Source organism: Ovis aries, chromosome 22 (assembly GCF_016772045.2).
Source record: "Ovis aries strain OAR_USU_Benz2616 breed Rambouillet chromosome 22, ARS-UI_Ramb_v3.0, whole genome shotgun sequence".
Taxonomy (NCBI): Eukaryota; Metazoa; Chordata; class Mammalia; order Artiodactyla; family Bovidae; genus Ovis; species Ovis aries.
Genome location: NC_056075.1, coordinates 49791198 through 49809753, shown reverse-complemented (window position 1 = coordinate 49809753; position 18556 = coordinate 49791198). Strand labels below are relative to the sequence as shown.

General features: G+C 54.3%; 1 protein-coding gene across 1 annotated transcript in view; it reads left to right on the top strand.

Moving 5' to 3' along the window:
* Positions 1-16247: 16247 nt before the first annotated feature.
* The window catches only part of TCERG1L (transcription elongation regulator 1 like), a 193913-nt gene continuing 191604 nt past the window's right edge, over positions 16248-18556 (top strand). The window contains exon 1 of the mRNA XM_060404836.1: positions 16248-16592. Within this exon, the coding sequence (XP_060260819.1) occupies positions 16248-16592 (345 nt within the window). The remainder of the gene's footprint in view (positions 16593-18556) is intronic.

Sequence of the window (18556 nt, the reverse complement as noted above, 5' to 3'; positions counted from 1 at the left end):
TTTCCTAGGTGGCAGGTAAGGTGGTCTGGCATTTCTCCCTCTTTAAGAATTACCCACTGTCTGTTGTGATCCACACAGTCAAAGGCTTTAGCGTAGTCAGCAAAGCGGACGTTTTTCTGCAATTCTCTTGCTTTTTCTATGATCCAGTGGACTTTGGCAATTTGATCTCTTGTTCCTCTTCTTTTTCCAAACCCACCAAACACCACTTAACTGTAAAGAAGGATGAACTCCCGACACACACATCAACCTGGGCAAACCTCGAGAGAATCACATGGGCAAAGAGCAACCACAGAGGCCACAGGCCACACGATTCCACTCACACAACAGTCCTAAAATGATAGAGATGGAGAGGAGATTAGTGTTTGCCAGGAGTTAAGGAAGAGTGGAGTAGCTCTGAAGTGGACGTGGCTGTAACCAGGTGGCATCAGGGGTCCTTGGGATGGTGGACACGCCTCTTGTCTTGACTCTCTATCAATATCCTAGTTGTGATGAGGTTCTATAGTTTTGCAAACTGTTACCTTTGGAGGGAACTGGATGAAAGCACACAAAATCTCTCTGGATTATGCCTTACAATTATGTGTAAACTGACAATTATCTCAAATTAAAAGCTTAATCTTTAAAAGCATGAAGCAAGTGGTTCTACCAAATAGAGCTTATCCTTCATGAGAGTCATTTGCTTACATTTTTAGGAGACACATTTGTATGGAAACACAGAGATGCTAAGAGTAAATTCTGATGAGTTTTGATGTACGTTCACATCCAGGTAACCTCACCTGCTCGAGATACCGGATGCCTCCATCATCCCAGAAGACTCCTCTGGGCCTGCCCAAGTCAATCTCTGTCTCCATAGCAACCTGCATCCTAATTTCTGTCACTCTACATAATTTTCCCTGTTCTTGGAATTTGTAAAAAATGGACTTAAAAGTTTGTATTCTCTTATGTCTGATTTCTTTTACTTCATGTAACTTTTTTTTTGGTATTAATCTTACAGGTATCAAAAATACGCTATCTTATTGCTGAGTGGTAATCCATCATCTGAAAACGTTGCCATTTGTTTCCCCATTTTTCCTGTTGATGGACATTTGGGGTGTTTCCAATTTGGGATTGCGTTGTGACAGAATCTGCTAAGACAGTTTGGGCAAGCCTATTACAGATGAATGTTTCCAGGTAGTTCAGGTACACAGTTCAAAATAAGATTGTGGGTCACATGGTAAATAAACACCCGAAGTGGGGATGACGGGTAGAATCCTCCTCCGTAAATCATGGATTCCGGTTACTCCACATCTTCGTGGTGCTTGGTGTGGTCAGCTGGTCAGTTTTGTTTCTTTCTGTGTTAATTTTAGCCATCCTGGAGAGGTGTGATATGGTATCTCCCTTGGGGGTTAATCCACACCGTCTCTGATAATTAATGATAGTCAGCAAATTTTCATGACCTTGACATTTAACCTGAATACCTGATTCTGTGAAATGACTAGTCCGGTTTCTTACTAGACTGACTCTGGTTGATGGCAATGTGTGTGTATAATGGATATCCTCTCTCTGTTCTGGGTCCTTTATAGAATATGTGTGTTATTATTTTTTTTACTCGTTTGTGGACTGTGCTTTCATTTTCCTGAGGGTGTCTCTTAAAGAGCAAAAGTTCTAAAATTTGGTGGAAAGTAACCCACCTGTTGTTTCTTTTCTATTTCATGCTTCCTGTATCCTCTTATGTCAACTATGAGGTTGGGGATAATGTGTTTCTTTCTAAAAAGCCTAATAGTTTTGAATTTTATTTTTAGTTCAATGATACATCTTGCATCCAGTTTCACGTAAGAAAAGGCAGGGTTCTAACACTTGTTTTGTGGTATTGTGGCTTATACTTTGATCCAGTCATTTCAATGGCATTTGCTGAAAAGAATGTTGAAAAGTTCTCCCTATTCAAGAGTTCGTCATGCTTTGACTATTCTTGCCTTTTACATTTCTATAGGTATCTTAGAATTAGCATATCAAGCATATATAAAGTGTATATTATATATATATAATATATCTTCACTTTTGATTATTTTGTTTGCATTAAAATTGTACATCATTTTGGGAAGAATTGAGTCTTCCTATCCATATATATGGTCTATCCACATTTAAAGTTTTTTTAAGATAAATATCTCAAGAAAGTGATACAATTTTAGCCATAAAGAAACTATACATTTTTTGTTGGATTACTCTTGGGAACCTCACCATTTTTGTTTCTATTTTAAATATTACATATTCCTAAATTATATGTTCCACTTGCATGTATTATGAAAATGCAAATAACTTTTATATATTGATTTTTCAAAACTTGCCAAACTCTATCTTTATTCTTTTAGTATTTGCTCTAGAAAGTCTAACATGCATATTTAACTTAACAAAGTTAAAATTTAATAAGTATCTCTACTTCATCCCAGATTTACATGCTATTCTTGTGCAGCGCGTTGGTCCTAATTTAATTTTCGCCTCCACCAAGTGCCATCCGGGGACGCAGGTCTGCATCCTGCCTGCAGCTGCCCTGCCTCTCTGCTCCCTCTTCCCGCGGCCGTCCTTGACCGTCCTCCTGGTACCACGCATCTTCTTTCTCCAGAACCTCATCATGACTTCCTGCAGTGAGAGTCTGTGGAGTAAGCACTCCTGGTTTGTATCAGTTTTCACAAGTCTTGATTTTCATTTGTTTTTGTATTCCCTAGATGTTGGGTACTGTGTTCCAAATTTATCGAAAAAGGTGAATTTTGTTATCACCTTTTAAATTTTTCCATACACTTGCTGATTTCTATATTTGTCAAGCTGTTCTATTGGTTACTAAAAGAGGTGTGTTAAATTTTGTCAGTGAGTTTATTAATTTTGTCAACTTAAAAAAACTCTTCCGTTAAATATTTTTTATATTTTGAGGTTATGTTGTTAGGTACATATACTTTCCCAGATGGCTTCAATGTAAAGCCACTGAATGCAGGAAACTGGATTTGATTTCTGGGTCTGGAAGATCCCCTGGAGAAGGGAATGGCTACCCGTCCCCACCCTCCCCCGCCAGTATTCTTGCCTGGAGAATTCTGTGGACAGAGGAGCCTGGCGTGCTACAGTCCATGGGGTCCCAAAGAGTCAGACATAACTGAGGTACTAACACTATCTTCTTATATCATTTTATGCACTTCTCCTTAATCTCCGATAGTGTTTCTTAAAGTATATCTTGATATCAGCGTACCAAAACCATCTTTCTTTTGGTTACTGCTTATACACAGGGCTGACCCTATTGTTGGTGGTGAGACCCTCGGCAAATATTTTATGTGGGGTAGAGCCTATAAAAATAATTTAAATTAAAAATATATTAGGGAAACATGGTCCTCTTGAGGTATCGTGATTTATCCATCAAGATTCAGAATGGGCAGAGAGGTAGGTTTATTCTCCAATCAGCATGCTGAAGATGCTTGGTCCTTTGGACACACCATCTCTTTCTGCTCAGGTCCAGGAGTCTTATCTCTGTTACTTATTGCCAAGTGCACCATCCCTGGCCAATTCCTCATCTCTCAAAAGGAGGGAAAGGTGGCAATGCTGCTGTGCCTTGCACTACGTGGCCCTGGGGACCTGTGTGTCTGGACCAGCCCGGGCCTCTTGATTCTGTGGTTTAACCGTGTGCACGCTGCCCTTTGTACCATCACTCCAGAAACTGCTTCATCCGTCCTGGTGCCGTGAACACTGGCTTCGGCGAGCCGCTCAGAGCTGGTCCCCGGGCTTTCGCGATGGTGACCACACACAGCAGTCTCCTTCCGAGCACACAGGGGCGTGCTGAGGCCTGCCACAAGTCCAGAAACTGGGGACTCGCCACTTCTGTACACTCAGGAAAATGGTTGGCAGTCGTCTCTGAACAGCGTCTCTCCGTCTTTCTTTTTTTCTTTCTTCACCTCCTGGAACTCCTCCTGGACGCACAGTAGCCATGTTGTTTCTCTCTCCCCGCTTCCTCCCACTTCTCCCTCGGCCGGTGACTCCCCCCGAGGTGTTTCTGGGTGATGCTTCCTCTCTCTCTTTCATTTATCTCTTCAGCTCTGTCTAATCTGCTTTTCAGTCCACAAATTGTGTTTTAAACCTCAAACACTATGTTTTTCATTCTCTAAAAGGTTTATTAAATCAACTTACAAATTCACCTACTTGCCTTTTATAATCTCTTACTTTTTTAGAGGCAATTTTAGTACATTGCTTTAAAATACTTTTAAAAGCGTCCACTAAATATTTAGATGTCAACCACACCTATTTCATATTCCATGTCCTGTAATTCTAACACTCTCCTTCTTTGGGGGTGGGATGCTTCTATTTTAATCTTTTTCTGCAAACCTCTGTCCCTCTCTCCTCCTGCGTGTCTTGCTTTGCAACATCCCTTTTAATCTTCTTCTATGTGTCTCTGGGCCTTCTTCAAGAGGGCTTGCATTCCTTACTGCCTGGGGCCACCTCGCATCAGGGACCGCTTTGACTGTGCTTTTCCCATGTAGGACAGTTGGTGGTTATAAATTACCCGAGGATGCGTTCCCCACCAGCCAGCTGGAGCCCGTTGCCCGACCAGCAAGTTTCTGACCGTCTCCTCTGCAGGAGGGTCCTCCTGGTTCCCAGCCCCGCCTGGCGTCGTGGGCAGTCTGTTCCCCGCAGTCGCAGCACAAGAAAGCAGAAGCGCTTTGTTCCGTGGACGGCAAGTGTGCAGCTCAGCTGGTGCCTTCAGTTTTGCCGTGCTTCCATTTAGGGTCCCTTGCTATCTCCAGCCTCTCGCAATCCCTCTGCCTTCTCTTTATTCCCAGATCAGCCCCGTCGTTTCTTTGCTTTCTGTTTTGAGCTGTGATCGTGTGCTCGTGCTAGCGTGGAGTCGCTTCATCGTGGCCGACTCTTTGCGACTTTGTGGACTGCAGCCGCCAGGCTCCTCTGTCCACAGGGTCCTCCAGGTAAGAGTACTGGAGTGGGTTGCATGTCCTCCTCCAGGGGGTCTTCCAAACCCAGGGACTGAAACTGCGTCTCTCATGTCTCCTGCTTTGCCAGGCGGGTTCTTTACCGCTAGAGCCACCTGGGAGGGCCTGTAATGTTTCATCCTAGAAACTGTGTTGAAAACACAAGTCATTTGACCAGTGTGTGGAAGAGTGCCGTCTGTTATGTTCCTGCTTCCATGAGCATGGCGCATGCTGTCTAGCGCCAGAGACTCTTTGGGCAGAGGGCAGGGCGTGACCTCATGGCTGTGGACCCCCCGGAGTGCTCTGGGTCCTGCCCTCCCCCAGGGCGTCTCTGTCACACCCTGGGGCACCTGATGCTGCTCCACCTGAAGCAGGAGGACAAGGGGGACGGGGGTGGCCTTGGACAGGCCCTGAGGGCCACGGACCCAGGGGTGCCTTCCAGCGCCAGGTGGAGGAGTGGGACCGGAGCCAGGGCTGCGAGGAAGACTGTGGGAGGAGAAAGAGGGCAAGGGCTGGGAGGGGAGGGGCTTTGACAGGCAGAGAGGCAGCTGGCATCCCGGGGAGCAGGCCACCCGGGCTCAGGTCTGCTCCTAGTCTCAGACCCTGGCGCTGAGCTGGCCTGTCCCCCAGGCAAGCTAGTACCCTCGAGGGTCAGAGGAGCCCCACACCGAGGCACCACACGACTGCACTGTTAAAACCAGAGGAGGCGATGAGACCCCGTGTGGCCCCCAGACCCCATGAGACCCCATGTGGTGCCCACACATCCCATGAGACCCAGTGTGGCTCCCAGACCCCATGAGACCCCGTGTGGCCCCCAGACCCCATGAGACCCCGTGTGATGCCCACACACCCCATGAGACCCCGTGTGGCCCACACACCCCATGAGACCCCATGTGGCCCCCAGACCCCATGAGACCCCGTGTGGCCCCCACACCCCATGAGACCCCATGTGGCCCCCAGACCCCATGAGACCCCGTGTGGCCCCCACACCCCATGAGACACCGTGTGATGCCCACACACCCCATGAGACCCTGTATGGCCCCCCAGACCCTATGAGACCCCGTGTGGCCCCCCAGACCCCATGAGACCCCGTGTGATGCCCACACACCCCATGAGACCCCATGTGGCCCCCAGACCCCATGAGACCCCATGTGGCCCCCACACCCCATGAGACCCTGTGTGGCCCCCACACCCCATGAGACACCGTGTGATGCCCACACACCCCATGAGACCCTGTATGGCCCCCCAGACCCTATGAGACCCCGTGTGGCCCCCCAGACCCCATGAGACCCCATGTGGCCCCCCAGACCCCATGAGACCCCGTGTGATGCCCACACACCCCATGAGACCCTGTATGGCCCCCCACATGCCATGAGACCCTGTGTGATGCCCACACACCCCATGAGACCCCGTGTGGCCCCCCAGACCCCATGAGACCCCGTGTGGCCCCCCACACCCCCATGAGACCCCGTGTGGTGCCCACACACCCCATGAGACCCCGTGTGGCCCCCCAGACCCTATGAGACCCCGTGTGGCCCCACACATCCCATGAGACCCTCTGTGGTGCCCCACACACCCCATGAGACTCCGTGTGGTCCCCCACACCCCATGAGACCCCGTGTGGTGCCCCACACCCCATGAGACCCCGTATGGCCCCCCACACCCCATGAGACCCCGTGTGGCCCCCCACACCCCATGAGACCCCGTGTGGCCCCCCACACCCCATGAGACCCCGTGTGGCCCCCCACACCCCTTGAGACCCCGTGTGGCCCCCCACACCCCATGAGACCCCGTGTGGCCCCCCACACCCCTTGAGACCCCGTGTGGCCCCCCAGACCCCATGAGACCCCGTGTGGTGCCCCACACACCCCATGAGACCCCGTGTGGCCCCCCACACTCCATGAGACCCCGTGTGGCCCCACACACCCCATGAGACCCTGTGTGGTGCCCTACACACCCCATGAGACCCCATGTGGCCCCACACACCCCATGAGACCCCGTGTGGCCGCCCACACCCCATGAGACCCCGTGTGGCCCCACACCCCAGGTGGTACACGACTGCATTGTTACAACCAGAGAAGGCGATGTTGCTGCAGGGCTGAGGGTACCTCTGCCCGAGGGCTGGCAGACCGGACTTGCTGCCGAAGCTGGGTCTGCGTTGCACTGCTGATGCTGAGCGGGGTCACAGCATTGGCCCAGGGAGATGCCTGCTCAGCTCCTCCCAGCCCTGCCCATGCAGCCAGGCCCCACTTCAGGGGAATATTGACTTTCACAGATTCAGACAGTCACTCCGGTTAGAGAAAGAGAGAGCGGGAGCGGGGAAGGAGCATGGAAGAAGGGGCACCAGGCTCAGAACCACGCAACGGGCTGGCCCTGCAGGGTGGGGCACAGCAGGCTCAGGGTGGGTCTGGGTCCCGCAAGACAGGACTTTTCGGGGTGGCAGCCCTGTGGGTACCCTGTCTCCTCCCCAAACTGGTCTGACCCTCTGTAACTCGTCTGGGTCTTGCTGATAGGACAAAGAGCCCTGGGGTGTCCAGGGACCCGGAAGCCAGGCCCGCTGGAGGGCCCTTGGGCACCCAGGGCAGCGGTGGTATCCCTAAGAACTTGGTGTCCCCGAGTTCCTGGGCTCCTGCAGCCCCGCCGCTGCCTCTGTGAGGTGGGGTCTCCTCTCTCACGGAGCCGAGGTGGCAGTAGCATCCAGACAGAGCCAGCCTCCCAGCCTGGGCTTGCTTCTGGAGCGGACGTGCCTGTGCCTGGTGGGACAGACGGTGCTCTCCCCGGAAACAGAGCTTCGGGGCGGGGTGTTTGTCCCAGCCCTCCCTCAGGGTTGTTTTCTCTTAGCTCATGACCTTTGCCTTTTTATCTTTGCCAAGCAAGGTGCCGCTTCTGAGGCATCTGAGGCTGCAGAGGGGTGGTCACGGCTGGCTGGCCTGGCACCTGGTCCAAGGGCCCCAGGCGGCGGGTAGGCCTTCCAGAGTTCAGGGGCCCAGAGCAGGGTGAGGTCTTGACCCAGTTTCGCTGGCTGGGAGCACAGAGAGGCTGCCGTCCAACCAGCAAGTCACAGCAGGCAGGCCCCTCGACAGCGCAGACTCCTCGGGCTCTGCATATTCTGATCTTGGAATGGAACTCAGAAACTTTCGCACACGAGTGCAGGAAACATATGTGCCTCCCCAAGTCACAGGTTGAAAGCCAACCCCCAGTGTGCCGGTACCTGGAGGTGGGGCCTCTGGGAGGTGAGCGGATGATAGGCTTGTGGAAATGGAGCCCTAGGAGGGATCAGTGTCCTTGGCAGAGCCCCAGGGACCTTGCTCTCCTCCTGCCCTTGGCTGAGAGCACACAGTCCGCCAGCCGGGAAGCCCTTCCCCACCAGGTGCAGGACCTACCCGTGTCTCCATCTTGGCTTCAGCAGCCTCCTGAACTGGCTTTACTTTGGCAAGTAGAGGCTTGTGCAAGCCGGGAACCTCTGACAGTCTGTTGCCCAGCTGACGGACTGTGACGTCTTTTCTCTCCTTGAGCTGCTGTGTTCCAGACGGTGGGGACACAGGCCTGACCAGGGGCTGAGGTCAGGGACACGCTGCGGGACAAACACAGTGAACATGGGGCGCGTGTGCCTCATCCGCCTCCATCAGCCTCGGTGACATCCTGCTCAGTGGGTTCTGCTGGCAAACGTCCCCAGAGGGTCTCCCCAACTTTGCCTCCATCAGATTCGCCCTAAGTTGATGTGACCTACCTCTGGTTACCACTGGGGTATACCGAGCCTAGGAAGGTGGGTGGACTTGTCCAGAATCACGTGGCCACTCAGGCTCAGACTGAGCTCAGAGACCTCACACTGTGCGAAATGCTGACTTGATTCAAGCCCCTCTCACCTGTGGACAAATGAGGTCCAAGGCTGTCAGGGAGCTGGCCAGAAGTGCCAGGTGCTAGAGGAGAGAGGGTCCTCATGAGCTGGGCGCGGGGCCCTGTCCCCAGCACTTACAGACATCCCGTGGAGCGGCTGAGCGCAGGGCACCGGCTTTCGTGTTGTCAAGCCAGCCCGCCCTGTCTGGTCCCTGCTCAGCCCAGGAAGCTCACAGAGCAGGCTGCTGAGCAGCATGATGGCCCAGCTGTTCTTCCACCAGTGTCCCCGCCGAAGCTTCACTCCTGGGACACCCTGGTTTCATGGAGGCACCTCTATCTCACTACTTAGCTCCTTAAATAATCAAAACTCCTGCCCTGTCTGATTCTGAACAGAGAAAAAGGTCAGAAGTTGGACACCCCGGAGACTGGTCCCAGAGCAAGTCTATTTCACTCTATTTATTAATGAGTTGGGAGAGTCAGAGAAAAGGTTAAGTGGCAAATTTGCTGAATTCACAGAATTATTTAAGCTAACAGTTCAGGGGAGAAAAAGCACAGACCATCTTCTGTGAACTTTTTTTTTCCTTACCCTAAGAATATGTTATCAAGGTGACAATTACAGAGAGCATCCTAAGCGGCTCCTCCTTTTCTCCTGCTGGGATATAACTCACTGTTGAGGTCACAGAATTGGGGTTTGAAGCTTGATGACCACTGTGTTCAGACTGTCCCCTCTCCGGAAGACCGGCTGCTTGGTGAAATCAAGGACTTTGGAGAACAGCTGTTTCACACCCCGCCAACCGGGAGGGAAGTGGGGTCAAGGCATGTATGAGGTCAAGGCCAGATGCATCATCCTGGCCTGAGCCCGGGTCTGTGAAGGACCCCGTGTCCACCCCTCTCAGCGCTCTGAGCCCCGGCACTTGGCTCCCACCGCAGCCTGATCAGGAGGTGCCTGGCCCGCTGGCGGCTGGCCCGGCGAGCCTGCAAGGGGGCGTGGCACCTGGGCACCAGGGTCGCTGCTCACAGACGGGGCGTGGCATCGTGATGCTTGGGATTCTGGCCAGCTCTGCCGCTGGGAACGCCATGAGGATCCTCTGCCCAGGGATCTTGCTCTTCTGGAGCCTCTCGGGAAACAGCCCTGGCTGTGTGCAGGACGCAGGCCTGTGCTGTGGACTCACCGCTCATTTGACCCTGGCTGGAACTGCCAAGCAAAGCCTCGCACGGAAGAGGCTGATTAGCCTGTGGAGGAAGGTGAGCGCCTTCCAGACGCTAACCGCTGGAGCCTCTCGCCTGCCCTGGCCCAGGCCAGCCCAGCGGGGCTTACCTGATCCCCCATCACCTGGTGCTCTGGATAATGCCCCGAACAGTTAGACTGTGTTAGGAACGCTCCTGATGCTCTGTATTCTTCCCCAGTTCCCACCAAGCTGCGTCTCCTCCTGTACTGCCCCCAATCAGCGGGGCTGCTCTAACGCGCCTCCCACTCCTGGCGCCTCTCAGAGCCAGCGAGCCGGCGTGCGGCCCAGCCTCTGTGCCATTCAGCTGAAGGGCGGCCAGGGCGCTCCCCACGGGGACACAGGTGATGGGACTTCCCTCCTTGAGAAAGCCGGGAGGAGCATTCAGTGTCGGGCAGGTTGGAGCGGGGTTAACACGCTGGCTTTGTCTGGTGTGGGGTTGGCAAGCTCTGACGGAACAAATGCAGCTAGACCTAAGCACAAACGTCTGTGTCCAAATAGGAAGTCTGGGTATTTCCTGACTGGCGAAAGGCCCACTTAGCACTTGTGATGATGGCTTCCTAGGCATCCGGCCTGTAGAGAAAACGCGGACGAGTTCACGTCTCCAGACCCTGCAAATCACACCAGGCGATGTGAGCGCCAAGAAGAAGCCGATGCATCGTGTGGCCTGTGAGATGGCACTGCGCCACTGCCATCCCCCCGTCCTTGTCGAAGTGTCCGTAAATCATTTTCTGATAGGATGAAACCCCCGCCCCCCGCGGAGGTCAGCAGATGGCCGCGGACAGGAAGGGCACAGGAAGGGGCCGGGGGGCCGGGGCCGCAGGACCCTCACCGCCCCTGGGAGCCTGTGAGCACCCAGCTGGTCCCTCAGTCTCTGGCTGCCCTCCCTTCTCGGGTGCACCCGGGGTTAAGGAGAAGCAAGGCCGGGCCGGGGCGGGGCCCGGGGAGGACTCTGGGCCGGGCCGGGGCGGGGCCCGGGGAGGACGCTGGCCCGCCCCCTGGCCCCGTTGGCTCTCTGGCACGGGCAGAGGATGAGCAGGGCCCACACGTCGTTGTGGCTGCCTGTTTGGAGCCGTCATGTTGGCACCACCCCTTGGACTCTAAGCTTTGCGGAGGCCATCTCTCTCCCTCACGGTCACTCTCTAGAGCCCGGGGCCCAGGCTGCCGTGCCCTGGGTCCCAGGAAGTCGCCTCTCTGGCTGGACAACTTCTGGGGCCTGCCTGGCCCCTCGTCCCTCCACTCCCCCTGGCTGAGCGCCCTCAGGCAGGACCTGGACACATGACTGTTGGTTGGACGGAACAGGGTCACATCGCTGACCTGTCTGTGCACCTGCTGGGGGCTCAGCAGTGACCTGGGCTGGACTTCACTCCAGCATGAGAAATCCTCTGGTCTAGTCCCCAGACGCTGGGAGCTTCTTACTAGGTATGGTGGAGAGAGGGCAGGACAGTGCTTGGTTCCTGCCGTCCAGGCCCCACTGAGCTGACTGGGGATCAGTGTGGACTTCAGAATGGCTGCAGAGGGTAGCAGCTGAGGGTACAGGAGAGGGGTGTGGGGGGGTTCCACCTTGTCCTGGGCATCCTGGGAGTAAAACCTCAAATATCCACTGGGGAGGTGACTGATTTCAAGGGCTCCACATGCCCCACACAGCATCTATGCACCCCAGTCTTTGGGTAGGAAGTTAGGTGGGTAGGTGGGCGGTTCTTTATAACTGCAAAGTGGACAGGCCGCTGAGTGGGGTGCACTGCGGACCCACCCGTGTCGGGCAGACTCCCTTCCCTTCCTGCTCGTCCTCCACGGGCTGCCTGCTCTGCTGTGGATAACGGGGTTCCTCTGGGGATTTTCAACAATGTGGGGAACCCCTCATGCTGCGATGCTGAGTGAAAAATAAGGTTTGAAACTATTTGTTATAAAATGCAATTTAACATAAAATGTAATAAGAGCCACTGTGTATAACAGACATGATTACAACCGAGATGTGTAGAAAAAATATGCTGCGGAGGCAGGCCGACAAAGGGTCGTTTTCCTTTTTCCCCACGTGGGTTTGCTTCATGATGCTTTTCCATATTCTCCAGGTAGTCTGCAGTACCACATTTATAACAAAAAGCAGTGACAAAACCCTTTAACAAGCAAGCTCATGCCCGTCCAGGTGGCTCTGCGCCCCCGCCGGCCTTCGCTCTCCCTCTGTGTTTCCCAGAGAGCACCGTCTCCATCACTGGCCCCTGGCAGCCTCCTCTCCCGCTCTGTGCTCGCCTAGGGTGACCCCATCCACACGTCCCGTCTCAGAGGCCAAAGACAGCCGCCCCTCTCCACTCTTCTGCTAACTCAAGTTCTGTGTCTCCAGCCAAGGCTTTGTTGCTGACCCCAGATTGGAGCTTACAGTCACAACAGATCCTGGGTGGATCTTTCCAGGCAGAATGATTTATCTTCAAGTTAAAAAAAAAAAATCTTTCTCTAAGTAAAATATAATAGACCTCCCCCCACTCCTCGCAAAAGAGAGAGAGAGAGAGAAATATGAAGGTGCTTTCTCCAGGCCTGCAGAGTTAAAAATAACTCTGCAGAGGGAAGGGGTGGAGGGGAGGGTGGAGACCTGCGTTGTCGTCTTGGCAACACCCCGCCCTGCCCACCTGCTCACACTGCAGGTGTGAGCCTCCCAAGCTGTCCTGCCTAGAGCAGCCTCTCCTCTTGGATGCTCAAGTCAGACCCCGCGTTGAGTAGAACGTAGGGAAAGCACTCTTCCACCAGCCCCTTCTCACCCGCACTGAGCCAGGTATCAAACCGCCAGTCGTCCTGAAGATGCCAGCCTCTGAGATGGTGGCTCACGTTCATGGCTTCCATCCCGGGCCTCATCACATCACAGCTGACGAGCCTTCATCGGGGAAGGACCTGGCAGGATTAGCATTTGTTTTGGAAAGATGTTCTGGCAGTGTGAGCAGGTGGGTGGGGCAGGGTGCTACCAAAGTGGCAATGCAGGTCTCCACCCTCCCCTCCAGCCCTTCCCCCTGAGGATTATTTTTTTAACTCTGCAGGCCTGGAGAAAGCACCTTCATATTTCTCTCTCTCTCTCTTTTGCAAGGAGTGGGGGGAGGGCTATTATACTTTACTTAGAGAAAGATTTTTTAAAAACTTGAAGATAAATCATTCTACAAGCTGTAAAATCTTACTCCACTGATTTCTCCCTAACACTCAACTATTTTTTTTCCCCTGCAAGGTAATAAGCAATTCAGAACTTATTAGCATATGACGCTAATTCACACGTTTCTCGGGGCGCGGATCTCCTTTCTTCAGTCTGCCACCGATTAGCTAGGAGTTTCTGCTGGTCCTGCCTGAATAATACAGACAGACTGAAGCTTTTGCTTTTATTAGTTAGGAGACCTGTAGACTAGACTGTGTGTAAAGCCCTTTATGAGCAGAATTTCTCAATGATTTTGACAGGGAGAAGCAGGGCCTGGGTTTATGGGGTGCTGGCCCAGGGCTGACCCCCTGGGTCACTGGCAGGTACATGCACCTGCCCGCCAGGTGCACAGGTCTACCTGGCATCCACCTGAGCACCACCTGGCCGCTCAGACGGTAGAGAATCCTCCTGCAGTGCAGGACACCCAGGTTTGATCCCTGGATTGGGAAGATCCCCTTGAGAAGAAAGAGGCTACCCACTGCAGTATTCTTGCCTGGAGAATCCCATGGACAGAGGAGGCTGGTGGGCTACAGTCCATGGGGTCGCAAAGAGTCAGACACGGTGGGACAACTAACGCTTTCACTTTTTCACTTTTACCTGGCACGGGGCCTTTGCTCACAGACGGGTGGCGATTTCCAGGCCTGAAGGAGAACAGGGCTCCCTGCCTTACAAGAGTCCCCTTAAATACCCCTTAGAATGAGAGCGTCGAGGAGGGGGGCTTCTCCCGTCCACGAGGGTGTCTGGTTTTTCCTGGGTTGAGTGGGGGGTGTGGGGAAAACGTTGAGATGAATGTGATTGAAACAGGAGCCGGAAGTAGGGGATAAGCCAATCTCCTGGCCCGCTGTCATTTCAATTAATTAACGAATTTGTGGAAATCGCTCTGCACCCACGTTGTCCTCTCCCGTGTCCCCAGAACCCAGCACACAGCATGGAGGGTAAGGGGCTTGAGCGCCGTGATAAGCGAATACAGTCAAGCCCATGGCAGGAAGCAGCAGAGGAGTTTGGGCTACTTTGAGGTCCTTTGAGTGAACTTGTGATTTCACAGCTCTTGTTCAGAGCCGAGCAGCTGCCCAAGGCATCCTGTGCTCAGGGCACCAAAAAGCCAGGGAGGGAATAAATATCACCAGTTGACAAAAGCTGACTTTAGCAGAACCACTCCAAGGACAGGGCTGCCTGGGAAGGGGTGGCACTCCCCCCACAGTACCTGGGGAGGCACCCCCGGATCACGGCTAACGCCTGTTTCCCGGAAGTGTGGGGTCTGTGCAATGCTTTATTCTTTTGCTGTGGGCAGCACAATCTGGGCACTGCCAGCCTCCAAACAGTGGAGAAAGGGTGGGTAACCCCTATTCACACAGGACCCTTCAAGGGGTCCGCACTGGCCTGCCTCAAGTCGCCAGCCCCAGTTCCTTAGGCTGGCTGTGGCCTCCAAGATCAAGACACCTACCAGGGGTGTGCATGAATTAAAGGCTTACATTGAATAGTAACAGGCTCCTAATCTGCCGAGCTTTCTGATGGTAGGTGAGAAAAAACAAAATCTTGCCAGGCCTTTTGCATCAAAGAAAGAGATAAACTTGCTAATTGAAAAATGGTTCACATGGAGGAAAACGTGGAGATGCCAGCTATGTAAATTAGCATATGCCCTGATGGAAAAGAAACCATGCCAGGCCAGGAGGAAATTAAGCAGATTAGGAGAATGAGGAAACCACCCTGGAAGCAAGTGGGAAGCGCTCTGCGCGGTCAGCTTATCTCAGGAGGGAGGGCTGGGGCCCCGCCTGAAGGTGAGGACTGCTGGTGTCTGGAGAGTCTCAGGTGAGTCCGCGGGTGTGCCTGAGTAGGTGCGTGCGCTCCTCAGGCGGCAGGAAGGCCCTTCACCAAACGCTCCTGAGAGGCACTGGGCTTGCGCTGTGGCTGCGCTGAGGTTTCTCCGGCGCCCTAAGGAGTTCATTAGCACATGGACGTCTCCATCCAGCTATCTGCGCGAGCTGCCCAGAGCTGGGCTGGGTCTCAGGGCCGGCATCCCAGGGAGAGACCGCGCGGGACTCGGTCTGCAGCAGGACGGAGGTCAGCAGGGGCGCGCGCCGCCTGGCGGCGACTGCGTGTGACCAGCGCTAAGCCAGGCTCCGCGCCGCAGGCCGAGCGACGGTCCCCGCAGGAGCGGTGGTGGTCCTGGGCCCCAGGCAGAGCAGGGCTGCACTGCGGAGGCCGCGTGCGGTGGGGAAAGCAGACGCACAATTCTGGACCCAGTACAGTCCAGGGCCCGCTCACAACGGGCAATCCCAGCGACCACCGGACGTCCTGTGCAAAGGCCCGGAGGCGACCTGCCCGGAGAGCGGCCCCTGGGTGCTGAGGCGCGGAGTAGGGGCCGTAGGGCGGAGGGCCTGCTGAGGGCCTAGGAAAGTGTTTGGCAGATTCTCCAGGGAGGGAGTGTCATCTACCCGTGCCCGGTGGCAATTGGTGCCCGCTCGGCGTCGGAGGCTGCAGCCAGCGTCCCCTCGGGGCCCTCCGCGGTTGACCCCGGTGAAGCCAGGCAGAGAGCGGTCCGCGTCAGCGCCCCCAGCCCCGCCCGGCGGCGGGACGTGCCAGGCTCCAGCGCCGCACCTTGGCCTCCGCTCGCTGCTGCTGGTGGATCCCGGCTCCGCGCCGGGCCGTGCGCGCCTTCCCCGCGTGCGGTCCGTCCGCGAGAGCCGGAGGCCTCGGGTGACCACAGCTGAGCCCAGGGCGCGATCCGCGGGCTCCTGGTCAGGCGCGCCCTCAGCGCCCCGCGCCCCCACGCTCCCCGCCGCGTATCCCCCTCCCCCGCCGCCCGCCGCGGGGGGTTCAGGGGCGCGCGCAGGCAGGAGCCCGGGATCCAGGGACGCTGCGAGCCCGGCCCGGGGCCTGGGGGCGGCGGCGGCGCGGGGCGGCCGCGCTCGGAGAGGAGGGCGGCGGGCAGGAGGAGGGGCTCCCCGCGCGGGGCAGGGGCGGAGCGAGCGGCCGCGCCGCGGAACCAAGTGAGTTGGCTCCGGAGCCCGCGCCGCCGCCGGCCCGCACCTCGGGCGCCCGCCGCCCCCGCCGCCGCCGCCCGCGCGGGGATGTAGGATGCTGGTGGACGCCAGGCTCCAGCGGCGGCGGCGGCGGCTGCAGCACCAGCCCCGCCGGCGGCAGCCTCTCCTCTGGCCGATGAATGCAGACCCGCCGCCGCCGCCGCCGCCCTGGGTTTGGATGGTGCCCGGCTCGGCCGGGTTGCTCCGGCTGGGCGCGGGGGTCGCGCCCCCGCCCGTGCTGCTCGCCTCGGCGCAGCCCCCGGCCGGCCCGCCGCTCCCGGGGCTGCCCGCCTGGCGAGCCCCTGGCGAGCCCCTGCTGCCGCTGCTGCCGCTGCCCGCTGCGCCAGACCACGCCGCCGCCGCCGCCGCCGCGCACCGCTACCCCGCGCTCAACGGGCAGGTAACGCGGCCCCGACCCCGGCCCCGGGCTCGGGGTGGCCGGCGTCCCCCTGGCCCTGGGCGCCGCCCTCGCCCCCACTCCCGCGGCCCCGGCCCCGTGGCGCGCACTCACCCCTCCCGCGGCGGTCCTCGGGCCCCCAGCCCACCAGGGCGCAGCCTGCAGCCATGCGTGGACAGCAAAGTTCACGCTCCGACGTCCCGTTCCGCCTCTGGCAGCTTTTGCAAGTCTTTCTTCCTGGTCTCTCGCTGGGCAGTTTGGAGACCCGCGCCCCAAAACCAGAGTCGGGACTGCCCGCCCCAACTTTGGCCCCGGCCGGGGTTGCTGTCCAGAGCGCGGTGCTGAAGTCGGCGCCTCGAAAGCCCAGCGCTGCCGCTGCGGACTGTGGCAGACTTAGCGGATAGAAGTTAATACTTTTACAGCCTCTGCCAGGCTTGAAAAGCAAGCTGGGAATCAATAGCTATTTCTGATTCTGATCTAGTGTGTGTGTTTTTTTTCCATTTGAAAATAGACTCAGGACAATGCTTAAGAAAATTCAAACCAGTGGAAGCCTGCGGGAAAACCCTGGCTTTAATACTGAGAAACGCTACCGGGTGATTTTCCACTCCCGCCCTAGGCTGCTCAGTCCACTGGATTAGCTGTTGTCGTACTGCACTTTAGAGGAGTTTGGCGTTGCAAACATGGGATTAAAAAGAGAAAGTGGCTGTACCTTCGGTTAATGCTGCAACGGAGTAGGACAAGCTGGTTTGGGAAGATCCATTGCATGCTGTCTCTGCAGGTGGATTTAGATCAGGGAATAGCATGTGTTTTATTCCAATGGTTATCATCAATAGCATATTCAAATGGGTGGGTGACAGAATACACAGCATCATTAATTTAATTCCAATATATATTGTAGGATTTTCTGAAAGATGTGGTTAACTCTTCCTAGATTGGTCTTTGGATGTAATGGTACCTCACATATGTGGTAATGGATATGGTGTTTTGATGTGTTATGCAGTTCATGTTCATGGTGTGTATATATATATATATTTAATAAGCATTGTAGTTTTTCCTTTTCTTTCTTTTTTTTTCTTAAGCTATTTTGAAGGGGTTGTCATATCCAAGTACTACCACTAGAGGTATACAACGTCAAGGAACTACATTTTTTTTTTTTTTTCTGTATAGAAAACTGCATTTTTTTTAAAAAACACAAAACCTCTCCCAAACAATATTAATCTTTAAAATATTGTGTGTTGCATATTTTCTGTTAAATAACAGTATTTATCTTAGAAGAACATTTTCACATAACAGGGCATTCAAAAATGCTTTTATGATTTTAAAACAAATGCATATTGAAGCATTCCATATCATTGAACAATGAACCTATTCTCCACTGATAAAGATTCAGTTAATTTAATTAGAGAGACTTTCTCCTAAACTGTCTGCCACCTTTCAGCGTTTGCTGTCTTACTCTCTGCATTGGGATTTTTAGTTATGTGATAATCTCACTTACATTTTCTTTGCCTTGGAATCTATTTGCATTTGTAGACCTTGGAAAACTTTGAATCTTAACCTCTTATTTTGAAAATATTGCTAGTCCCTGTTTTTAAGGTGATGGGTATAATTAATATGAGATGTTGTATGGGAAAGAATATAATAAAAGATAGCTCTCCACTTGCTTATGAAAAAATTCAAGAATTATAAAAAGAATACCCAGCATTTCACCTTTCCACTGTGGTTTGTCTTGTTCTCAGGGCAGGAATTCATTTCTTGCCATGTTCTCATGGTTTTGTGCTTTAGAAGTTCTTTCCTAATGTTAAAGAATGCTGTATTGTCAATGCATTGTGATGACTGAGATATAGAAACTTTTATCAATTTTTAGAATTTTTGAATATTTGTAGGGTTTGGAGACTGGAAAGAGGCAATTTTTCTCATAGCCAAATACATGCATTTTAAAGTTCCCTTTTAAAGCAGCTACCCCAGCA